The sequence below is a fragment of the Polypterus senegalus genome, chromosome 1, assembly GCF_016835505.1.
Source record: "Polypterus senegalus isolate Bchr_013 chromosome 1, ASM1683550v1, whole genome shotgun sequence".
NCBI lineage: Eukaryota > Metazoa > Chordata > Cladistia > Polypteriformes > Polypteridae > Polypterus > Polypterus senegalus.
The window spans coordinates 334,954,431-334,980,908 of NC_053154.1; the positions used below are offsets into that span (position 1 = coordinate 334,954,431).

At 41.2% G+C, this 26,478-nt stretch overlaps 1 protein-coding gene across 1 annotated transcript in view; it reads left to right on the forward strand.

The window, feature by feature from the left end:
* The first annotated feature begins 1,379 nt into the window (after positions 1–1,379).
* The window catches only part of copb1 (COPI coat complex subunit beta 1), a 62,860-nt gene continuing 37,761 nt past the window's right edge, over positions 1,380–26,478 (forward strand). The window contains exons 1-4 of the mRNA XM_039738874.1: positions 1,380–1,519; positions 13,788–13,936; positions 19,942–20,171; positions 20,973–21,142. Of these exons, the coding sequence (XP_039594808.1) occupies positions 13,846–13,936; positions 19,942–20,171; positions 20,973–21,142 (491 nt within the window). The 5' untranslated portion in view covers positions 1,380–1,519; positions 13,788–13,845. The remainder of the gene's footprint in view (positions 1,520–13,787; positions 13,937–19,941; positions 20,172–20,972; positions 21,143–26,478) is intronic.

Sequence of the window (26,478 nt, forward strand, 5' to 3'; positions counted from 1 at the left end):
GGCAAAGGGTGGTCACACCAAATATTGATTTAATTTAGATATCTCTTTTGTTAGTTCACTGCATTTTGTTGATTGGTGAAATTGATTAAATGATTAACACTTCCATTTTTGAAAGCATTCTTTGTTTACAGCATTTTTTCACACCTGACTAAAACTTTTGCACAGCACTATATATATATATATATATATATATATCCACACACACAAATAAGGTCCTACCTTGTGCCGACAACTGTCAAATGAGGCTGTTAAAACTTAAATCTTGACTTAATCTGAAACTATTTTTTGAGTTTAAACAGAGCTACCTTTTGTAATTACTCTTCTTGGTTAACTTTTGATTTCTTTTGCTACAGCTGAAGGCCCTGCTGTCACCCATGGAGTTTCTCAGCATTAGAAAAGGAGAGGAAGGAGCAAACACAGGATATGTGACAGAGGTGAAAGCCAGCACAGGGCAAAAGGCAAGAACAAAGCCCGGGCAGGGCGCCAGCCCACCGCAGGGCATACACACACACACACACACACACACTAGGGCCAATTTAGGATCGACAATGCACATCACCTGCATGTCTTTGGACTGTGGGAGGAAACCCACGCAGACACGGGGAGAACATGCAAACTCCACGCAGGGAGGACCCGGGAAGCAAACCCAGACGGGTCTCCTAACTGCGAGGGAGCAGTGCTACCCACTGCGCCACCATACATATAGACATTATATATATATATATATATATATAATCCTAAGCCTAAAAGTGCAATGATTTTATGTGACGTTTTTATGTCACACTTTAAATCGGACTTATTTTAAAACCTACATATATATGTTTGGTATCATTCTTTTCAGATTTTATCAAACTTTAATGTGATGTTGTTAGATTTTCAGATTCTTATTGTGTTTTTAAATTATAAACTAAAATGTCAAGAAAGTCGTTTTTAATGTCGGGAAAGTTGTGGTTTTTATTTTTGACCGATTAAACTTCCTTTCAAAGGAACAAACTATTAAACTATTAAATAATATCTATTCATAACACCAATATTTGTATTTAGGTGATTTAGTTAGCTAAAGGTCGATGTGCCAAAGGAGCCAGGTGGTGTTGGGCACCAAAGGTGCCCGGGGGCTTGCCCCCTAGTGGTTAAATAATATCAAATATTAGACCACCCCTAGTTGATTTCTTTTGCTTGTTTTAAATCTTGAATCCCAGCTCGAGCATTTCTTTACCTTTATGTGCCTTTTAACGACTCGCCTGTTTCGTCTGCTGAGCTCATCCCGTGTCAATGCAGATCCAGAAGCGGACAAAAAAAAAAAAGTCTCGTTTCGTAGTTTTCGTCCCTCGCATCTCGCCGTAGCACGACATGCGAACGCGTTTCGTAGTTGTTTGTCTTTCTCCGCCTGCCGTACCACGGATGTGGCAGCTCCACGTCACCGCTCAGTTCTAGCTGCTTGTTTCGGTGGAGGTTCTCGCGGTGGGACTGGCGACAGGGGGGAAATAAAAAGGATAATAAGGACCACCTAAACTGAGAGGTAAGCAAGGGGAGAGTTTTAAAGTACGGGCTGCGTGATTGAAAGGGCCAGCCGCTCGTTCCCCGTATGCCGAGTCTGACGGAGGCGACTTGTTGTCGAAGTTAAAAGTTCCAGTGGGACGCTGACTGGAGAAAGAGCAGGCTGGACACGCGCTGTGGTCCGGACAGTACTGAAGTCGAAATATACGTGCGGCTTATTCACTCATTGTTGACTGAATGTGACAGGGTGTCAAAATGCCGTCTGCGAGGCGAGCCGAGAGTCCTGAATATCGTGAGGCCTTCATTGGGAGGCCGACACCGCTGCTTTGTGGCTGGAAGAGACGGAACACAGCGGCCCTGCAGTGTTTCCTTCATTTTAGCTGGACTGTGTGTGCCAGGCTGGCGACTTGAACTAGGGGCAGTGCCCGGAGGGAGGTGATGGCGTGATCGCATTGCTACTCTGCTTATTTTTAACGCTTGTATGTGAATTTGGTGCCGTGTCTGCATTTGGTAGTTCGGTGTCGGAGTTCCTTAGCAGTTTCGTTGGGTTGTGATTGCAGAAAATGAACAGTTTGAAAGGCAGACCAAGTTGATTGGCTGAGCGTCCGGCGGTGGCCGTAGCGACTGTCTGTGGTGGTCTGCTCAAGTGCACCGAATCGCATAGTGTTTAGATATCACGTTACACGATCCCATTAATTAGTAAAGAGCGTTGTCTCAGTGTTTGATAGTTTAACAAAATGCACATTTCAAACAACGCCTGCTCTCTGCGTTACATTTATCAGTTTCGATGTTAATGCGTCCAGAAACATTTACGTTTGATATCGGAACGCGTTTCGTGGAGAAGTCACGTTTGACATGCAGCCTCTCTTTAGTGGTCATCAGGTAAGTTAGCTGACGTTTTAATTGAAGGCCTCGTGCAGTGACACAAACGATCTGCACAGGATTATGATCAATAAGCTGGTTAAGTTTGCAAACAATACCATACTAAATGGAAGGACAGATAAATTGTTACAGAAAGATTTGTGGCAGATGAAATTTAAAGGTTACGTTTTCAGTTCATCAGGCTCGTTTGTTTAGCAAATAACTAAGGTATCCCAACTGTTAATCCAGACACACCCTAAAGTTGGTCAAGGTTTCTATTTCTTCTCCATTCCTCTGTAGTTTCTTCCCGATTCCCACAACTTTATGCTTTTTGACTTCAGTCTTAAGTGCATTTCCCTCGAGTACCTGATGGACTGTTAAGCTGGGAAAAAAAAATCATCTGGATCCACTTTATCGATGCCTTTGAGGTTTTTGAAGACCTGGCTGAGGTCCCCATAAAGTCATCGCCTCTGCTTACGACTGAGGCAGGTGTAATTCTTTGAGGGCAGAATTTTCTTTCCAAAAAGCATTGTTTTGGAAAGTAATAATACATTTTATTTATATAGCACCTTTTCCATGCTCAGGGCACTTACAGAATATAAGAAAACGGCAGGATATACGGTATATAGCATTGTACAAACCAAATAAAGAAGATTAAGACAGTGAATTCAGAGAAAAGGCCTAACAGACAACATCACTGATGGTCCAGCACACATACACACACACTCAGGTTACATGAACATCTTGACATGGAGGTAAACTGAGAGAAGGGTAATAAAGTCAAGTAGAGCTAACAGCCTTCCTGAACAGATGAGTATGGAGTTGTTTTTTAAATGAATTCATGGAGTCAGCTGACCTGATTAGTTTCGGTAGGTCATTCCAGAGTCTATACAGCTGAAGGCCCTGCTGTCACCCATGGAGTGTGGGGCACAACAAGATGGCCAGAATCAGAGGACCTTAGTGGGCGGGCAGGCACATATTGATGGAGAAGGTCACTGATGTAGTTTCACGCGAGGTCATTTGAGGCTTTGTAGGTTATTAGTAGGATTTTATATTCAATTCTGTAAGACACAGGGAGCCAGTGAAGACGGAGCAGGATGGGTGTGATGTGCTCGCTGCTGCTGGTTCGAGTGAGAACTCTTACAGCTGAGTTTTGATTAAGATGGAGCTGTGATATAAGATTAGAAGGGGCACCTGCCAGCAGCGAGTTACAATAATCGGGATGTGATAAAAGCAGGGACGAGTTTCTCAGCATTATAACAGGAGAGGAAGGAGCAAACACAGGATATGTGATGGAGGTGAAAGCCAGCACAGGTCAAAAGGCAAGAACAAAGCCCAGGCAGGGCGCCAGCCCACCGCAGGGCATACAAACACACACACACACACACACACACACACACACACACGGGCCAATTTAGAATTGCCAATGCATCTAACCTTCATGTCTTTGGACTGTGGGAGGAAACCCACGCAGACACGGGGAGAAGAAGTAAACTCCACGCAGGGAGGACCCGGGAAGCGAACCCAGACGGGTCTCCTAACTGTGAGGCAGCAGCACTACCCACTGCGCCACCATGCACCATATATATATATACAGTATATAAAATCCTAAGCCTAAAAGTGCAACGATTTTGTCCAATGATTTTTATGTGACGTTTTTATGTCACACTTTAAATCGGACTTATTTTAAAACCTACATACTGTATATATGTTTGGTATCATTCTTTTCAGATTTTATCAAACTTTAATGTGATGTTAGATTTTCAGATTCTTATTGTGTTTTTAAATTATAAACTAAAATGTCAAGAAAGTCGTTTTTAATATCAAGAAAGTTGTGGTTTTTATTTTTGATTGAGTAAACTTCCTTTCACAGGAACAAACTATTAAAAAAAAAATATTTTAAACTATTAAAAAATATCTATTCATAACACCAATATTTGTATTTAGGTGATTTAGTTTGCTAAAGGTCGATGCGCCAAAGGAGCCAGGTGGTGTTGGGCACCAAAGGCGCCCGGGGGCTTGCCCCCTAGTGGTTAAATAATATCAAATATTAGACCACCCCTAGTTGTCACTGCTGAGATACCATCAAGCAAAGAGCACAAGAGTCGTATTCTGAAAGGGGTTTATTCACTTATTACACACATCTCCCGTGCAGCTCCATACTTAAAGATCTTACCTTTAAGACACAAATATGCCAACACAAAATCACATCTCCCATATTTGTTTGTGCTACATCTTTTAGTTGTTTACTAGGCTGACCTGCCTTTTAAGTTGACCACTTCTTAAGGCAATTCAATATGTAAATCAATTTGATATTTTATACAAACTCATTAATTTGGTTATATTTCATTTGCGCGGTATTACTTTAATACTCGTAGTTTCTGTTATTTTTGTGATGAAATTGAAACTTTTTTCTATATTGAGGTCGCCTTTTGAACCCCCCTGATATTTACTACGCGGTAAGGCATTTGTACTCCATCAACATTAATTATTTCCAGAGACATAATTTTGTCTATTTTTCCAGCGCATCGCGCACAAAAGCAAGGGAACGATGGGAGCACCAGAACTCTGCTCACATCATGTCGCTCATCGCAACCTGCAAGTAGTAAGTCTGTGATAAGCGGAATACCGCTACGCTTTCCACTCACGGGATGGAAGGACAATCCTGACCGCTTTTATATAGTAAGAAAGAAGAAGAAGAAATCACACAGTCTGGAGTAGAAAATCATCTTTTACCTGGAAAAACGAAACTACAAATCCCATCCTGCATTGCAAAATGGACGGGGCTTGTGTGAAACTCCACGCCTGCATAGCACTCACGGGACGGAAGGACAATCCCGACCACTTTTATATAGGATTTTTAGCATACCAGTAAAACTTTTTTTTTTTTTTCTTTTTTCTCAAAATCCATACTGGAAGGTGAATTTCAACTGGAGTATCATGTGCTGAAGTTGCCCCACAATCCCACCCTTAATAAGTGGGTTCAGAAGTGGGATGGATGGATTTTATCCACACCTAACCAGACTGCTCCCACAATTTAGGGTTCAACCAACACCACAACCAACCTACACTTTAAAATTGTGTTTTGTTTTTTTTTAATAGTAGAGAACATTTTGATATACCATATCATAACATTTATGCAAAAGGAGATCACATTCAAATTCGGATATGTTTTTATTACAGTTTTGCAAGCTATTCACCCTACAAATGTTTTCTGTCCTTATAAAGCACTGCCTCAATATGCTGCCATTATCATTAGAACAATTGGTTCAGATTAGTCTACAGGGTGGTCCAGATCTAATTATGCAGATCCAGATCGTCTGGATGACTTTGATTTATGTGGGGATGATCCCAGTTTGGCGCGAAGACGATTCTTCATGTCGTCAGTTCGCACACTTCTTGATGGTCCGGGATTTTTCAGGTGATTTTCTATGTAATAAACTTAATAAGTTACAGCGTAATGAAAACTGCATACCCTATAGAGTCCCTTCTAAAAGTAACAGCAAGGCTAACTAATTTGTTTTTGCTGTGCACAGAAGACATTTGTGTTTGAGATCAAAAGATGGAGAGGAGAAGAGAGACCCGGGTTTCAGCTTTTTAGTCCTTGGTATTTTCATCTCGTTATCTGGAGTTTTGTTTTTTTTTGTTTGTTTTTTTCTGTCCTCCCTGGCCATCGGACCTTACTTTTATTCTATGTTAATTAGTGTTCCTGAATTCTGTGTTATTATTTATTATGTCTGTTTTTCTCTTTCTTCGTCCTGTAAAGCACTTTGAGCAAATCATTTGTATGAAAATGTGCCATAGAAATAAATGTTGTTGTTGTTTTAATGTTAAGCAACATGGAACAGAGCACATTTTGTGTCAAACCATCCAGTTTTTCAGGTAAGCAGAAGTATTGCATCAGAACATTTACACCTAAATTTAAGTCAGAAATTCTTCATATTTGGTTGCTTATCCCAATAACTGCAAGCCAGTGACTGATAGACTCCACCAGATTTCTTGTTTCTGGTGATGCCATTCCAGGCTTTTACCACAGCATTTTTAAGCTGTTGTCTGTTTTGCAGGGTTTCTTCCTACAGTCTTCTCTTCAGCAGGTGAAATGCCTGTTCAATCGGGTTAAAATCTGATGATTTACTTGGCCAGTCCAAAACCTTCCATTCCTTGCCCCCATTTGACAAAGTCCTTTGTTGAGGTGACAGTGTGTTTTGGGTCATTGTCTTGCTGCATAATAAAGTTCCTCCTGATTAGTCTGGATGCCTTTCTCCAAAAATTGGCAGATAATCTTTCAGTAGACCTCTGAGTTTATTCCGCTACTACCACCTTGAGTTGATGATTGAGCCTGTTCCCGAAGCAGCCATGCAAGGAAGTCCAAGCCATGCCACAACCTCCACCATACTTTACAGATGAACTTGGATGTTTAGGATCTTGAGCACATCCCTTCTTTCTCCATGCTTTTCCTTTCAATCACTTTGGTAGAGGTTAATGTTTGTCTCACGAGTCCATAAAATTTTGTTCCAGAACTGTTGTGTTTCATCTCTGTACTTTTTTTTTTGCAAATTCCAGTCTGGTTTTATTACTGCTGATGAGTGGTTTGCATCTTGCAGTATGGCCTCTATATTGTTACTGTTATTGTTGGATCACCGGTTCGATGCCCATTTCTCAATACACCAGTGGTTTCCTTCTTTTTAGGACATTCCAAATTATGGTACAAACCGGATTCCAAAAAAGTTGGGACACTATACAAATCGTGAAAAAAAACTGAATGCAATGATGTGGAGGTGCCAACTTCTAATATTTTATTCAGAACAGAACATAAATCACGGAACAAAAGTTTAAACTGAGAAAATGTATCATTTTAAGGGAAAAATATGTTGATTCAGAATTTCATGGTGTCAACAAATCCCAAAAAAGTTGGGACAAGGCCATTTTCCCCACTGTGTGGCATCTCCCCTTCTTCTTACAACACTCAACAGACGTCTGGGGACCGAGGAGACCAGTTTCTCAAGTTTAGAAATAGGAATGCTCTCCCATTCTTGTCTAATACAGGCCTCTAACTGTTCAATCGTCTTGGGCCTTCTTTGTCACACCTTCCTCTTTATGATGCGCCAAATGTTCTCTATAGGTGAAAGATCTGGACTGCAGACTGGCCATTTCAGTACCGGATCCTTCTCCCACGCAGCCATGATGTTGTGATTGATGCAGAATGTGGTCTGGCATTATCTTGTTGAAAAATGCAGGGTCTTCCCTGAAAGAGATGACGTCTGGATGGGAGCATATGTTGTTCTAGAACCTGAATATATTTTTCTGCATTGATGGTGACTTTCCAGACATGCCAGCTGCTCATGCCACACGCACTCATGCAACCCCATACCATCAGAGATGCAGGCTTCTGAACTGAGCGTTGATAACAACTTGGGTTGTCCTTGTCCTCTTTGGTCCGGATGACATGGCGACCCAGATTTCCAAAAAGAACTTTGAATCGCGACTCGTCTGACCACAGAACAGTCTTCCATTTTGCCACACTCCATTTTAAATGATCCCTGGCCCAGTGACAACGCCTGAGCTTGTGGATCTTGCTTAGAAATGGCTTCTTCTTTGTACTGTAGAGTTTCAGCTGGCAACGGCGGATGGCACGGTGGATTGTGTTCACTGACAATGGTTTCTGGAAGTATTCCTGAGCCCATTCTGTGATTTCCTTTACAGTAGCATTCCTGTTTGTGGTGCAGTGTCGTTTAAGGGCCCGGAGATCACGGGCATCCAGTATGGTTTTACGGCCTTGACCCTTACGCACAGAGATTGTTCCAGATTCTCTGAATCTTCGGATGATGTTCTGCACAGTTGATGATGCAATTTTTCGCTGGGTAACACCTTTCTGATATTGCTCCACTATCTTTCTGCGCAACATTGTGGGAATTGGTGATCCTCTACCCATCTTGGCTTCTGAGAGACACTGCCACTCTGAGAAGCTCTTTTTATACCCAATCATGTTGCCAATTGACCTAATTAGTGTTAATTGGTCTTCCAGCTCTTCGTTATGCTCAAATTTACTTTTTCCAGCCTCTTATTGCTACTTGTGCCAACTTTTTTGGGATTTGTTGACACTGTGAAATTTTGAATCAAAATATTTTTCCTTTAAAATGATACATTTACTCGGATTAAACGTTTGCTCTGTCATCTACATTCTATTACAGATAAAATATTGACATTTGCCATCTCCACATCACATTCAGTTTTTATTCACAATTTGTTTAGTGTCCCAACTTTTTTGAAATCCGGTTCGTACTTGCTGTAATTGTGTGTTTTTGAAATACCTCTGATGGATTTCTCCCTTGTCTTAACTTCAGAATGGCATACACAGATGAGAGCTAAAGATTAAACTGAGCGTGGATATCCAGGGCTACTCAACCTTGTATGACACACCTGGGTAACAAACACCTGTTGCTTGTCATGTTCCAGAACTTGGAAAAACTGGGTGGTTTGATACGAAATGTGCTCTTTACTATGTTGTTTAACATATCTAGATGTAAACAGCAGGGAATAAGCACTGCAACTCTGATCTCTCTTCTCAACTTCATCTTTTGATCTCACACACAAATGTCTTAAGTGCACAGCAAAAACCAATGAATTTGCCTTGCTGTTCCAGTACTTTTGGAGGGGACTGTACATGTTTGCACTGAACCATTTAAAGTGGAGTCATTTATTTATTTACCGGGAGAAAGTAGGGTGAAATGACACCTTTTATTGGTTAACTAAATAGATAACAAATGCAAGCTTTCGTGGCATCTAAGGCCCCTTCATCAGGCGAGGTGTACCCTTGTAAAGGTGTCATTTCACCCTGCTTTCTCCTGTATCAATCTATGGCTAACACGGTACAACACTCTACTGCTATGGGTATTTATTTACCAGTAACGGCGCAATACACTTGACTTGAGCATTCCTAGTTTTCACCCTACATTTGCCATTCGTTTGCTCAGAGGTTGATGCACTTGCCACTTCCTGAGCAGCTCTTCTTTTCTCCACCCCAGCTGCCCACTTCTTCTCTTCTCTCATTGGCATCTTTTTGTGTTGAAACTGATTAAGTCAGTGTTTATGTTGCAATTACTTAGTACGTTTCCCTTAGTTTTTCACTTAAGCTGCCAGTTAAGTCTTTAATCTTCCTTAAGAATGACTTAAGATATGAAGAGGTAGCGAAAGTGACAGCGAAGGTGTTAGGGGTGAGAACGGCACCTGTACGCATGCACTGCACGGCCGCTGCCGAGAATTAATTCTGCAATAAAATAAAGAGGAATAACCTTGGATGTCAATCATCACCCCAAAAGTGGATAGTGGACGTCACGTAGTTTACGTGTACCAAATTTCAGGTTAATAGGTCAAACGGTTTGCGAGCTAGATGTGATTTAAAATCCTGGACAGACAAATGGACAGCCACGGTAGCGTATTATAGAAGATTTTTTTGGTGAAATCCTCTTGACTGAGATCTTCCAGTTGGTTATTGGTAGTGATGAGAAAGCATAGTTTGCTTTGCCCCAAGTTTGGAGAAATAACAGAAATATTTGCCAGCTTCGCCAAATGCCTCGAATTCATTGAGAAGGCAGGAAGTGAACTAGTATTGAGTTTGTTACAGTGGTGCAGTGGTATATTGTCTGTCCCTGAGTTCTAGGGAAGCATCTGCCAGCTAACTATGGACTGAATATTCTAGACAAATACCGTATATACTCGTAGATAAGTTCTCCTGCTGACATACAGTCCCGATCAAAAGTTTAAGACCACTTGAAAAATGGCAACAAATCATATTTTGCATGGTTGGATCTTAACGAGGTTCCAAGTAGAGCTTCAACATGCAACAAGAAGAAATGGGAGCGAGACAAAACATTTGTTGAGCATGCAATTTAATGAAAACAACGATTAAACTGAAACAGGCTGTTTTACAGCTGATCAAAAGTTTAGGACCACACTTCCAAAAAAACCCGTAAACCCCCCCAAAACAGAAATCAAACTTCCAAACATGAACTCAGTACTAAGTAGCTCCACCGTTATTGTTGATCACTTTAAAAATTCGTTGCGGCCTGCTTGATGCAAGCGTTTCCATGAGGTGAGTGGGACCATTTCTCCAAGTGGTGAAGACGGCCGCACGAAGGTCATCTACTGTCTGGAACTGTTGTCCATTTTTGTAAACTTCCCTTGCCTTCCATCCCCAAAGGTTCTCAATTGGATTTAGATCAGGGGAGGGCCAAAAGAGTGATGATGTTCTCCTGGAAGAAGTCCCTTGTCCTGTGGGCATTGTGTACTGTAGCGTTGTCCTGTTGAAAAACCCAGACGAGGGCCCTCAGTCATGAGGAATGCTCTCTGCAACATCTGGACATAGCCAGCGGCCGTTTGACGCCCCTGCACTTCCTGAACCTCCATTGTTCCACTGAAGGAAAAAGCACCCCAGACCATTGTGGCGCGTAGAAAACATCTCAGGTGGGATCTGCTTGTCATGCCTGTAACATTGGAAACCATCAGGACCATGAAGGTTAAATTTTTTCTCATCAGAGAATAAAACTTTCTTCCACCTTTGAATGTATCATGTTTGGTGCTCTCTTGCAAAGTCCAAACGAGCAGTTCTGTGACGTTCAAGGAGACGAGGTCTTTGAAGACGTTTTTTGTTTTTGAAGCCCTTCAGTCTCAGATGTCGTCTGATGGTTATGGGGCTGCAGTCAGCACCAGTAACGGCCTTAATTTGGGTCGATGAACATCCAGTGTCTTGACGGACAGCCAATTGGATCCTCGGGCTCAGTGCTGGTGAAATTTTTTTGGGTCTTCCATTTGACTTTTTTGTTCCATAACCCTCAGGATCATTTAAGAAATTCCAAATGACGGTCTTACTGCGTCCCACCTCAGCAGCGATGGCGCGCTGTGAGAGACCCTGCTTATGCAGTTCAACAACCCGACCAGGTTCAAAAAGGGAGAGTTTTTTTGCCTTTTCCATCAGAACGTGTGACTACCTGACAGAAAATGACAAGGACTCCACATCTTTGCACAGATTTGGCCTTTTAAAGGCATGTGGTCCTAAAATCTTGATCAGCTGTAAAACAGCCTGTTTCAATTTAATCGTTATTTTCAATTAATTGAATGCTCAACAAATGTTTTGTCTCACTCCCATTTCTTCTTGTTGCATGTTGAAGCTCTACTTGGAACCTTGTTAAGACCATACCATGCAAAATATGATTTTTTGCCATTTTTCAAGTGGTCTTAAACTTTTGATCGGGACTGTATTTTACTGTATAATGTTTGGTGTTTTATAACATCGGTCATATAAGTAGAATGCAAAAAACTCACGCTATTGGTCCAAGAGATTACGATATGCTAATGCCCTCCTGAGAGAGTAACCTCGGAGCACATTTCCTTTTTTTCCTATGTGGGTGCGGCAATGCGCTGTATCAGCGTGTGCTCCTAACCCCTCTCTCTCTATTGTGCCTACGTGACCACACAGTAATACCTGAACTATTCCAAAGCAACGTTTGCACTGTTTTGTGTTTTTTGTATCTCACACCCTCATACACCTTTATCATAAGAGCATCCCTTATCTATGATGGAGCGTTCGATCAGAAGAAAATATGAAGCTGGTTTTAACTTAAACGTTGTTGAAGTAACAAAAGAAATTGGTAATCGCTCTGCTGCATGGGTCTAAGGAACTAATGTGAGATTGGAGGAGGCAAGAAGATGTAAAAATAAAAAAAATATATAAGTGTTGCATTTTTGAACGAGCATATAAGACGGGGTCTGATTTTTATGATCGATTTTATCGGGTTTCAAGACCCGACTTATACGTGAGTATATACAGTAACAACAAATGATACAGACCAAAATCCCAAATCAAATGGCCACAAACTAGCAATAAGTAAGTAAACTGTAGATTGTTGCGCTCACAGAGTTCCACTCTTGAGGTACACATTGGCCGTGTTGGACTGGCTCATTCGGTTGTTTGAAGCTACAGCTCCTGGTGCAGCAGGAACATCTTTTTTGTTTCCAGTGCATCTGTGCAGATGCTTCGCTCTTTCTTCTTCCGTCAAAAAGAAACACTGTATAAATAGTCATTTGTTTGTTTGTTTTTATTATTTTATTGCGTTTCCTGTGTTTTCTGATTCAGTGATGGGGAGGTGCAGGGCTCCTTTAAGACTTGTTTTGGGATTGTAGCTGGGCTCATGGCTAATTATGTATGAACATCCCAGGGATCAGTGTTACAGTGTATATTCTTTGGCAGTGCTCGTAATATTCTCATTATGGTCAGTACCCTTCAAATGAAAATATTGCATTGTGTTTTTTTGTTTTTTTTAAACGCATTCAGAGTGGAAATCTGGCAGTGTTTCTCAACGTTTGTGGTTTTGGGACCCATTTTTACTCTTAAGTTCACTGACAACGCACATACAGCAAACGAATAGCTGTTTAGAGTTAAACAACCTGGAATGAAAGAGAAGTGTTTCCCCTTGTTGAAACAAGCGTGGTTCGAGACTATAAAAAGTATTTTGTAGCAGTTTGAAGCACTTCGTTAGAGGGGCTGGTTTCCGCTAATAAACCCCAAGTATTTGCGACTGAGCTAGGGTGACAACAACCTTGCAGCAAGCATGGGTGAAATTTCTGCGCTGCTACAGCTCTGTGATGTCACACTGGCCTTGCAAAGCACGTTGGGTTGCTTGGAAAAAAATGTTCACCTAAACTGGCCACACTGAAAATTTCCAGGTAAATCGTTGGTAATAAAGGTCACCGGTGAACAGAGCATAATCACTGCAAACATCTCTTTGGCAAATTTTACCAATCCACACAAGTGATTGGATAGAAAGCAATATAATTACTAAAGGATAAATACTTTATTAATCCCAAGGGGAAAGAAAGCTGTCCCTAAGAACTAAGGGGCAAAGTTGATGACAGTTAATTATATTTAAAAACTTTGAAATCCACCGAGGATCCCAAGGAGCAAGTGGAAATAGATGATTAGGAAAAGAGGGGAGAGGACACAGCAACAGCAGTACAATAAAATTAGTCCGCCAAAAACAACTAATTTTGCATTTGTAGCATGTCATAACAAATATGGGAGAAGCTTGGGTCGGTCAGTAGTCGCTTGGGTCCTCCGTTGATCTCAGTCACATGGTAGTCTGGTGAGGCAGAAGCCATTTTATGCTCAAAATAACATCATGTTGGAGCCAGTGAAAAAAATTGGGACAGGAGTGGTCTGTGGTTTGATGGAGACAGAAAATGAGTTACTTACTTGTAATGCCAAGAGTACAGCTTGTCATTACTTAAAGTCTCATGGGAGGATGCTGTTGGCTGTATTATGTTCTGGGGTTGATTTTGAAATGTGTATTTCAGACTTACCCTTTACTTGCCTTTAACAAGGACAGGTTATAAAAGCTACAATCAGACTTATGTTTTGTCTTATTTCTTTTCAGCATCACATTAGCTCATCAGCTCATCTTTCCTTCCTGGCTGCCCCACATAGTTGGCACAATGACAGCAGCGGAAAATGTTTGTTATACCTTAATAAACGTCCCAATGGACTCTGAGCCACCCTCGGAAATAAGTCTGAAAACGGATCTAGGTATGTATATATTTTTAAGTAACCTTGAATTAAATGACTTAGTCTTTCAGCATTAGTTGTTTTTTTTTTTTTTAAGCTTGGTATTTTGGTGGGATATTTTCTGGAGAGGTGGAGATATGCTCTATAGAGAGGAGAGCAATGAAGGTCAGTAGGACCAACAAGACAGAATACATGTGTGGAATGGTGAGGGAGGTCAGTGGAATGGTGAGGATGCAGGGACTAGAGTTGGCCAAGGTGGTTGAGTTTAAATACTTGGGATCAACAGTACAGGGTAATGGGGAGTGTGGAAGAGAAGTGAAGAAGAGAGTGCAGGCAGGGTGGAGTGGGTGGAGAAGAGTGTCAGGAGTGATTTGTGACAGATGGGTACCAGCAAGAGTGAAAGGGAAGGTCTACGGGACGGTAGTGAGACCAGCTGTGTTATACGGGTTGGAGACGGTGGCACTGGAGACAGAGCTGGAGGTGGCAGAGTTAAAGATGCTAAGATGTGCATTGGGTGTGACAAGGATGGACAGGATTAGAAATGAGGACATTAGAGGGTCAGCTCAGGTGGGACGTTTGGGAGACAAAGTCAGAGAGGCGAGATTACGTTGGTTTGGACATATGCTGGGTATATTGGGAGAAGGATGCTAAGGATAGAGTTGACAGGAAAGAGGAAAAGAGGAAGGCCTAAACAAAGGTTTATGGATGTGGTGAGAGAAGACATGCAGGTGATGAGTGTGGCAGAACAAGATGACGAGGACAGAAAGATATGGAAGAAGATGATCTGCTGTGGCAAACCCCAACAGGAGCAGTTGGTGGAATATTTTCTATTTGTGTTATTTTTCTGTTCTTAGGGTTTTCTTAAAATAAGCTTTAAATTCACATTTACTGTCATGTGTGCCATGAAATTCTTAGAGTTGTCAGAAATACATTACCAACAAAGACACACACACACATAAAAAGGTATACATAAGATGCAAAATATAAACTCACTGAGCAAATTCCTAAGGACGTTATAATAATCCTAGGTACCACCTCCTTTTGCTTTCCCACCTCCTTTTGCTGTGTCTGTTCCGTTGTACCACATCCCAAAATTGTTCTACTGGATTCAGATCCGATAACAGGGAGGCCATTGAAGAACACTGAACTTCATGTCATTTTGATGAAGCCAATTTGTTTTGTGACATGGTGCATTGTCATGCTTAAAATAGTCATTAGAAGATGACTAAATTGTGGCCATGAAGGGATGCATATGGTCAAAAACAATACTCATAAAAGTTAATTGAATCTTAGCATTCAAATGATGATTGATTAGTATTAACAGGCCCAATGTGTGAGGAAAAAAAACATTCCACACACCACTACACCACCACCAGCCCTGGACTGTTGGCATGATGCAGGTTTGGTGCATGGATTTATGCCATTGGTGCCAAATTCTGACTCTACCATCTGTGTGCCTAAGCCGAAATCAAGATAACTGTCCAGTCTTGGTCAGCCTGTGACCGCTACAGCCTCAGTTCTCTGTTCTTGGTGGGCTGGAGGGGAACCTAAAGCGGTCTTCTGCTGCAGTAGTCTATCCATCTCAAGCTTCAACTTGTGCATTCTGAGATGCTTTTCTGCTCACCACATTTGGACATAGGCTATGGTAAGTCAAATGTCCACTTTCTGTCATCTTGAACCAGTCTGGCCATTTTCATCTGGCTTCAGTCATCAACAAGTTTTTTTTTTGCCTACAGAACTGCTGCCCACTTTATTTATTTTTTTTGTTGTAGTTTTTGAGTAAACTGTAGAGCATGTTGTGCGTGAAAATCCCAGGAGATCAGCAGTTACAAAAAAACTTAGATCATTTGCTCAGTGAGTGTGTTTAAATTTTTTTACACACACACACGTATAAATATCAATAAATAAACAATACATACATACATAACGTGCATCCGCAAAGTATTCACAGCGCATCAATTTTTCCACATTTTGTTATGTTACAGCCTTGTTCCAAAATGGATTAAATACATTTTTTTCCTTAGAATTCTACACACAACACCCCATAATGACGTGAAAAAAGTTTACTTGAGATTTTTGCAAATTTATTAAAATTAAAAAAATCTTAAAATAGTTTTTTATTCCTAAGCTTTTGATGCCCTTACGATTAAGGTGTATGAGGGTGTGAGATACAAAAAACACAAATCGGTGCAAACGTCACTTCGGAATAGTTCTGGTATTACCGTGTGGTCACGTAGGCACAGTAGAGTGTGAGAGAGAGAGGTTAGGAGTACACGCTGATACAGCGGATTGCCACACCCACATAGAAAAAAAAGGCCGTGTGCTCCATGGTTACTCTCTCAGATGGGTGTAAGCATATCATAATCTCTAAGACCAATAGTGGGAGTTTTCCGCATTTGACCTGTACAACCGACGTTATAAAATACCGGAAAATTTACGATAAAATCAAGTCCCGACTTATCCGCGTGAGAACTTATCTTTGAGTATATTTGGTAGATATACAGGAATCAAAAGCAATATATAGCAGATGCTGAAGGCGATGGAAGATGGGTATTTTTTAATTTTTGGATATCTTTTTAAACCTGCATGTGCCGGTCTCATGTCCAAATGTCTGTTAACCTCCTTAGCGTTAGGCTCAAGCGTCACTTAGGCTGTAAAAACTAAAAGCGATAGTCCCAGTCGGGCAACATAGACGCGTCTCGCTTAAGACCCGAGGTTTACTTGGGCTGTAAAAGTGGTAGCGGCTTTAGTGCAGAGTGTTACTCGGGCAACAGTGTAGATGCGTCTTCTTCTATCTTCAGCTTGTAAGAAACACTTCTCATCAGCAGTGATGAAATTGAAACAGTATGTGAAACCAAAAGTGACTCTGGGAATCTGAAAGTGACGGTTGCGTCACTCGCACATGTGCAGTGTGTTGTTCATATTATTATTTGTATCATTTTTATACTTTTAGTGTTTTGCACATTTTACAGTAGAATGTTAGTTTTCAAGCCAAAAAATGCAATGCTTTTTGCATGTTTTTTTTAGAGAAGAAATAAATGTAACGTTAAGGAGATTAATAACGTTTTTCATGTGATAGCCACGATTTTCTCTGGCACTAAGCGAAGGCCACAAGTAGGTACACCAAATTTTGAGTTCATTGAGGTTTTTACTGTTTACCTCACTTCTTAGGAAGATTTCTAGTTCATGAAAATTATTCATGGCATTATTTTTTGGAATCGTTTGCTTTACAGCATTTGTTTCACCGACAACTTTTGCACAGCACTCTGCGTGCGTGTGTGTGTATAATGTATATATACAAGGGTGAGCAAAAGTAGGTTTACAGTTGTGAGGACATGAAACAGTTTATTCTCTTATTATTATTTATTAATTGTATTATTTATTTGTATTACTAAGGGGTTCGCCCCCTGCTTGCTTTGCTCGCCAACCCCTCCGGTCTGCACTATGTGCCAGCCACTTCGCATCTCTGCCGCTCACGTTGTGAAGAGGGGGGCTGAACACACCCCAAGGAGACACAGTCGCTCCTCCGAAACCCCCTCTTAAACGGTGATACAATGGGAAACAAATAGTTTTATTTTTTACCTCCTCTTTGCTTAATCAGCTGCTGACTTGCTGTTTCTGCGTCGTGTGATCTGCAGTTCGCGTGGTGCTTTGAACATTTAAAAGCCTGTACAGCAGCTGTCCTACACTTTTGTCTTTTATTTCCGGCCCTGGGCGTGATTAAATGTCTTGGCACAAAGTCTTGTCTCACGGGATGCGAGTTCTTGGTATTTTTTAGTTTATAATTTAAAAAACGGAATAAGAATCTGAAAGTCTAACAACATCACATTAAAGTTTGATAAATTCTGAAAAGAAACATATATATGTAGGTTTTAAAATAAGCCCAATTTAAAATGTGACATAAAATATTGCACTTTTAGGCCTAGGATTTATATAATATATATATATATATATATATATATATATATATATATATATATATAGTAGATTTGTCTTATTTTTCTTCATCTTATAATTATTATTATTCAAGTGTGCTTGAGTGTAAAAATCATAACCTGCATGTCCGTCTCCACACAGACAACTGTAAACCTACTTTTGCCTACCTCTGTGTGTGTATACATTTTTTATATAGTGATGTGTGGGGCACAGACTTGAACAAGAGTGAAGGAGGCGAGTCCAGGTGTCTGGCAGAATCAGTTTTGTTGTTGTCTTAAAGTTGTCCAAAAGGGAGCTGTCTCTTTAGCGCACATCAAACCCCAGTCCGCACGCAGTGCCTCTGATGTCATCCTGTATTTGCTCCTTTCTCAGAATAAAATAGTAGCCAGACTTCCAGCACAAGTGTGAAGTCAGACAGTTAGCATACGTCCAAGTTAGCAGTCGGTTTTAAATGTTCACTGCATTGGGCAACAGGCGAAAAAGCAACCCTTGCCTGCGTTAAGAGTTTCGGTCCACAGTGTAGTTGAGGGGTAGTTGGGGTCTCAAAATCTCACAATATATGCATTTAAAATACAGTGGAACCTCGGTTTGCGAGTAACTTGATTTCCGAGTGTTTTGCAAGACGAGCAAAAATTTTTAATAAATTTTGATTTGATAAGCAAGCGATGTCTTGCAATACAAGTAGTATGGATACACTTTGTCTGCTAAGCGTCATGTGAGCATAACTGAGCTGATGGTTCTTCTCCCTCCTTACCTCTCTCGCTCACGCGCGTCTCTCCCTTTATCTCTCTTGCTCGCTCACGCGCGCACGTCTCTCTCTCTCTCTCTCCCTCTCCTTATGTCTCTCTCTCAGGCAATCGTCTCCTATTCTCCATCTGAGTCTGTGTGCCTCACTCATATAGTCAACATCCGTACGAGCGTATACTGTTTACTACAGCATTGTGACTGTGTGTGTGCTGTGAAGTGCGAGTCCCCGTCTTGCGCCCCAAAACACAAAGCCGAATCTCAGTACTTTAACAACAACAGCTTTATTCAGCTTGAAACAGCAACAGCGTGGTTATTTATTGTAGCGGGATCTTTATAATGTTCCTAGTATCACCCGTCGACGGCAGGCGCTTATAGCATGTCTGCGATCTTTTTGGATACGCTTATACGGCGAACTGCTAAAGTGCTGGGAGACTGCCAATGCTTTGGAACGCTCTTCCGCGTGTCGTCCCGTTGGGTGGAATCCCACAAGAGTTTAGAAACTCCCGCACACCAGCCATGATTCATTTCAAAGGTAAAGTGCAGGTTAATTTGTTTTATCAATCAATCAATCAACATTTATTTATATAGCACATATTCATACAAAAAAATGTAGCTCAAAGTGCTTTACGAAATGAAGAGAAGAATAGAAGACACAATAAAAAATAAACATAAGTCAACATTAATTAACATAGAATAAGAGTAAGGTCCGATGGCCAGGGTGGACAGAAAAAACAAAAAAAAACTCCAAAGGCTGGAGAAAAAAATAAAATCTGCAGGGGTTCCAGACCAAGAGACCGCCCAGTCCCCTCTGGGCAATTTTGTATTATGTATTTTTACTTTATATTTTGTATTAATCATTTTTATATGAATAGTTTTGGGTTGTGTAACAAATCAAGTGTGTTTCCATTATTTCTTACGAGTGCTTTGGAGTGCGAGCACGTTTCCGGAACGAATTATGCTCGCAAACCGAGGTTCCACTGTATATGCAAGTATTTATACATACTGTATATGCGATGGTTGCTATGTGTGTTTACTCGTTAACTTTTGGTGAAGCTATCATTATACAGGCGGCACAAGCATTCCACCTTGCTGGTTTTAAACTTGCGTCCCAAATCTCACACTTCTATCTTCTGTACATGCTGGCTGCCACTCCATTTATCGTACGTGTTCATAGATATGCTGTGTGTTTCATAGATTGTTGTCTGAATGCAGTTAATTTTTCTACAGAAAAGACGTACTTCAGATCCAGAGCATCTACCCTTATATTAGAATAAGATGAATGCTGTATGCTTTACATAATGGATTGTTTTCTACTTATTTCTTTTTACTGCATTTATTTTTAGAAAAGGGTGATGTTAAGGCAAAAACAGAGGCTCTGAAGAAGGTGATAATAATGATCCTCAATGGAGAAAAGCTGCCAGGACTACTGATGACGATCATACGCTTTGTGCTACCGCTTCAGGACCATACAATTAAAAAACTTCTGCTGGTCTTCTGGGAAATTGTACCCAAGACCACTCCTGATGGCAAACTGTTGCAGGAGATGATCTTGGTGTGTGATGCATACAGAAAGGTAAGCAAGCATCGTCTTCTTAAGCAAGCATCGTCTTCTGTTAATATGGCAGTTGGCTGTTTTCTCAGGTAAATCCAGAGAGCCAAAAAAATGACTGTTTCTTCCAAAGAGTCATGCTGGTAAATAAGCTAAAAACTGTGACATCTGGCAAGTTCATTGTATGATGTCTATTTGGTCCTGCTTTCCATTTTTTGGGGAGATTTTTTGGATAATTGTGCTGTATTTATACATTTGTAATCCTAACATACATTTTTTCCCTAATTTTATTATTCCACCACTTCAGTAAATTTTGAACTTAGGGTCTCCTCCTCCTCTTCTACTTTCGGCTGCTCCCGTTAGGGGTCGCCACAGCGGATCATCTTCTTCCCCATCTTTCTGTCCTCTCCATCTTGTTCTGTCACACCCATCACCTGCATGTCCTCTCTCACCACCTCCATAAACCTTCTCTTAGGTCTTCCTCTTTTTTCTCTTCCCTGGCAGCTCTATCCTTATTATCCTTCTCCCAATGTACTCATCATCTCTCCTCTGCACATGTCCAAACTAATGCAATCTCGCCTCTCTGACTTTGTCTCCCAACCGTCCAACTTGAGCTGACCCTCTAATGTCCCCATTTCTAATCCTGTTCATCCTCGTCAGACCCAATGCAAATCTTAGCATCTTTAACTCTGCCACCTCCAACTCTGTCTTCTGCTTTCTGGTCAGTGCCACCGTCTCCAACCCATATAACATAGCCGGTCTTGAACTTATGGTCTCCACTCCTTCTGAAGTAACCTGCAGCAAATTATTTCCTTTTCTTTGTAGGACTTACAACATCCCAATGAGTTCATTCGTGGGTCAACACTGAGATTTCTTTGCAAGCTGAAAGAGTCTGAGCTCCTTGAGCCCTTAATGCCAGCTATCCGTGCATGTCTGGAACATCGACACAGCTATGTTCGCAGAAATGCTGTCCTTGCAATTTACACAATTTACAGGTGACTGTATGGCATGTATAAATGTGTGTGTGTTATAGAGTTAGTACATTCTTCCTATGTTTTGTGCAAGTTTGGTTAACTGTGATAAATATGTAACGGTCAGAAAAACGTGAAATCTGTGAAATAAAGGCTGCTTAGCATGAAAAGAGTGTGAATTGAAGATAGAGAGAAATAGTAATTAAATAGTACAGTCACTGTTAGCCGTGGAAGTGCAAGCTAGTATTTCTGTACAGTAATGTAGCATTGACACTGACTTAAGTATCAGTCTTATTCTTATCAGTGGCTGTGAGGCTAAGGATCTGTGCTGGTATCCAGAAGGTTGCCAGTTCGAAACCCCGTCACTGCCAAAAGAGATCTTACTCTGCTGGGCCCTTGAGCAAGGCCTTTAACCTGTAATTTCTCCAGGGGCGCTCACTGTACAATGGCTGATCCTGCGCTCTGACCCCAAGGGGTATGTGAAAACTAACAAATTCCAAATACAAGAAATTGTATAAGGCGAAATAAAGAACAAAACAAAAATTTAGTGTCTAGAGCATTTGAGTGAAACCTAATATGTCTCTAAATGGTCATAAGTATGTTCTGAAATTGGTCAGGTAAGAAAGGCAGAAGTTTCAAGGTACAGGAGTTCTACTCAGTAGTCATGGCTCAGGAGAGTGACAAGTGTTGCTTGTTAATTATAACAACAGCAGCAATGTATTTCTTGTGTAGTCCAAAATCACACAAGGAGTGCTTCAGTAGGCCTTAACAGGCCTTGTTTTTTTAACAGCCCACCCAGCCTTGACTCCCTAAGGACACACGAATTAGCAGGCTCAAATAAAAATTTCACTTTACTCCGCACATCTGACAGTAATGACTCAATAAACCTGTAAATGGAGCTTGTGTGCGTGAAGTTTTCCCTGCTTTGGATGGAGCACCCTGTCAAAAGTTAGTTCCTGTCCTGACTTAGTCTCACAGGGCCAGACTTAGTTTAGGGACAACCCGTTAAAAAGTGTCAAATCCTGTGTTGCAAAGGCTCCATACATATGGCTTCTTCCTGAAACACTCACCCCCGATTTCTTCAGTCCGTGCATTTTAAACCTCCGTCGAGCTTTTGAGGGAGAGAGCAAAAGGTACTGAACAAAAGACTTGATGCTGAGAGAAAGGAAAAAGCTAAAATTGGTGTTAAACACTCAGGAGCTCAGAAACACAAGGCAACTGAAGCTTAATTAATCTGCACGTTGTAATGAGTGATATAACAGTGGAGATAGACACGTAGACCACAGCAGCTACTTGGCCGCATGCATTTGAGAAGTTCCTCTGTCTGCTGTGATAACTTTCTGTCATTTTAAGTTTTGCATCAGTTTATGTCATAATAATAGCAAAGCGTTTAGATAAACATTGTGGTCTGTGGTTATACAATGTGTTAAAATGCTGCCGTTATGTAGATTTGGTTTTCGAGTCCTGAAATCTGTATCTCCTGTGGCTCTTCGTTATTCTGCTCTCCTAATTGCAGTCCTTTTGATGGAGTCTGACACACAGTTTACTTTACTGTTCGTATTTTCATGAATATTATCGTTATAACGTTGAACATCAGAGAGCACACACTGCACCTGTGTCAATGTGCCGTTCTTGCTTACCATTGGTCTAGTGATGTCTTCAAGTGCCAACGTATAATCTTATGCTACACAGATGTTTTGCCCTTGCATCAGGTTACGTTTTATTTTAAGACATATAATTTGCTCTCTGCACACGTGACACCCATTTTTATATCTAATAGGGTTTTTTTAGGAGACATTTCGATAATAGACAGTGCATCGTAACAGAAGCTTGCTGTCTGTCAGACCAGGTTAGCGAAAGCACCTCTGATCTTTGCAGTTCCAAATCACTGCCCTTACTTTGAACGCCGCCCTCATGAGGCGTTGGATTGGTTTAGATACTTTATTAATCCCAAGGGGAAATTCACATACTCCAGGAGCAGCATACTGATAATAACAATATTAAATTAAAGAGTGATAACAATGCATGTAAAAACAGACAATAACTTTGAATAATGTTAGTGTTTACCCCCCCAGGGTGGAATTGAAGAGTCGCATAGTGTGGGGTCTCCTCAGTCTGTCAGTGGAGCAGGATGGTGACAGCAGTCTGTCGCTGAAGCTGCTCCTCTGTCTGGAGATGATCCTGTTCAGTGGATTCTCCATGATTGACAGGAGTCTGCTCAGTGCCCGTCGCTCTGCCATGGATGTCAAACTGTCCAGCTCTGTGCCTACAATAGAGCCTGCCTTCCTCACCAGTTTGTCCAGGCATGAGGCGTCCCTCTTCTTTATGCTGCCTCCCCAGCACACCACCGCGTAGAAGAGGGCGCTCACCACAACCGTCTGATAGAACATCTGCAGCATCTTAATGTTATCTTACTGCTTAGAAATGTGACACGCAGTGAGCCGTCTAATTGTCCCCACCCATTTTTAAGCACACTTCACTCATGGTTGTCTCGAGACAAATTTATTATACGTCTGGCTTCAGCCAGACTAGACCTAACTTTGCTCTGGCTACCAGGGAGTGTTGTCAAAATATAGCAGTTTAATAATATATGAAATTTTGAGTAGATTCTGAAATTCTAAAACGATACCAATGCTCATTTTTCTGTAATCTTGATTCTGTCAGATCAGATGTCTTTTCCTTTTCTGACACACACATACTCGCACACACCCTGCTCCCACACTTCCTCTCATTCACCGTGCTACTGTTCAAAATCAATAATGAAAACTGCAGCCTTCAAACAAATGTATTTCATGGAATTCAGTGCCCCCTTGTGATTTAGTGCAGACACATAAAGGCTGGATTGCTTCTTACCTTTTTGTGCTCGTGTACTTTTGCTCTTTGTTTCTCCTTTTGATTCAATGCGTGCTCCTTTGGTGCACATGCGGCCCGTTCTCCCGATTTCTTTTGGGGTTTGCAGGCTTATCACGCTTTCGTTTCATTTTAGTTGGGTGTTCACAGTAAACTTTATTAAAATGGAGTTTCAAAATACCACTTTTCAGAAAGTGTTCAGATTTAACCAGTTTGGTACACCGACAGTGCTCTGTTGGCAATCAACTAAAATCTGTAGCAAGATCTTTTCAACAAAGAAATATGTAAGTGTGATTTAAATGTAGAAAATCAGCAACAATAATAATCATGATATAGTTTCTTGACATCCTAGAACTCTGTACAAAGACGTTTAAAAGACGGGCCATTTAAAGAAATGTACTTACCCTCTTTCTGTACTTGGTCCCCTTGCTCCTAAACATTTACTCCGGTAGCTTCCTCACTTGTTATGTTTGTGTGTCAAGCAAAATTTTGAAAGGCTTTTTTTGGGGGTCATCATGGAAAAAGAGTATGGAAAGCACTTCTTTAGGCTACAGCGATATTTACAGAAAACTGCACCACTTGCACTACTCGCGTTTTACTGACTTGCGAATGTGTGACAATGTTCAGATGCCTCTGACAAGCACACTACTATAAGATCAATATTGTTTTCAGGCCCCTTAGGTGTCTGTCTTTGTGCAGCTACTTTTTCTAATTTATATACAGGGTGAGTCAAAATTATGCTAACACTAATGGTACTGCTGTGTATGTACTTATGTACAATTTTTGTGCCACATATGGTACACAAGTTGAACATGATGGTGAACAGGTTGAGACATTCCTGTAAATCATCCTGCACATATGAAGTATGTTTCGTGAGTAAATTGTTTCTGCCATTCAGATGTTAACATAATTTTGACTCGCCCTGTATATATCCAGTATACAGTAGTTAGTAAATTTAACTTGAGTTATTTAGAGTAGGAGGCTCCATGCCATTTTGATTACTCCACACTACAACTTGCCTGTTTTTTTTATTTTTCTCTTTGCTTTCATGCACTGATTTATTTTGGTGGATGTACAGTAAAACCTTGTATTGCGGGTAACTTGGTCTGCGGGTGTTTTGCAAGACGAGCTAAAATTTTAAATAAATTTTAACTTGATAAACGAGCGAGGTCTTGCAATGCGAGTAGTACGTATACGTGTTGTCTGCCGAGCGTCAAGTGATCACAACTGAGCCGATGGTGGTTCTTTCTCTCACTGTGGGATTGTTGGTAATCGTCTCCCATTCTCGGTCTGAGTCGGCGTGCTTCACTCGTATAGTCAACATCCATATGAGCGTATACCGTTCATAGCATTGGGACCACGTGTGTGTGTGTTGTAATGTCCGAGTCCCTGTCTTGCACCCCAAAATACAAAGCTGAGTCTCAGTACTTTAGCTACACCAGGAACAGCACGGTTATTTATTGTAGCGGGGTCTACCGCTCTCCTATACACAGACACAGCAGTCAGGCAGGGTCATGGCCAGGTAAGTGGCCAAGTAATACTGTGCCCTGCATTTATAATGTTCCCACTCCAGCCACCGTAAAAAACCTTGCATTGGTTCCATTCCATCTGAACTAGTGTGCTGCTGAGGTGTCACCCGTTGCATGGCTGAACTCGGGTCCTAATCTGGGATCCTGAGTTGGTTTGTCATGTGGTGGATGCGGCAATGAACTCCTAACCACCTCCTCCTCCCATCAACGGCAGGCGCTGATAGCATGTCCACGATCTTTTCAGATTCGCTTTTGCAGCGAACTGCTGCAGCGCTGGGAGCCTGCGGTTGCTTCGGGACGCTCTTCCGCGTGTCGTCCCGTTGGGTGGAATCCCAAAGTAGCTTAGAAACCTTGCAGTGCGTAAACCCTTTTTTAAATTTTGTGTCCAAGTGTAGCGACTCTTCAGGCAAAAGCAACTGTCACTGGATAGTTTCCTTGTTAAAGTCACAAAAATAGAAAAATAATTCCAGTGAGCCAACAGACAGCAGGGATTCCATTAGTTAGAGTGAAAGTCGTCCTGCACAATAACCCTCCTCTTTCTCATCTCCCTCACACCAGCCACGATTCTTTTCAAAGGTAAAGTCCAGGTTAATTTGCTTAATGTATTTTTACTTTATATTTTGTATTAATCATAAATACAGTGGAACCTCGGTTCACGAACGTCTCTGAACACGTACCAATCGGGTTACGACCAAAAAGTTCGCCAAACTTTTGCATCTGTTCACGACCACACACTCGGTGTAAAAACAACCTTTCAGTGTTAAGTCTCTCTTTGTGCATTCCGTGTGCAGCGAGAGAGAAGGCAGTTAAAGAATGCACCGGGCTTGTTTTTAAAGAGACTGCTTCGAGCATTGTTTTAACCTCGCTGTATTTAATGAAGACTTTTTTCAATTGGATTTTAACCTCCACTTCACTTCTGTTTACAGCGATCGGTTCGTAGCGTGCATTGCTGCAATGTTACTTTTCTTGGTGGCTTATTAA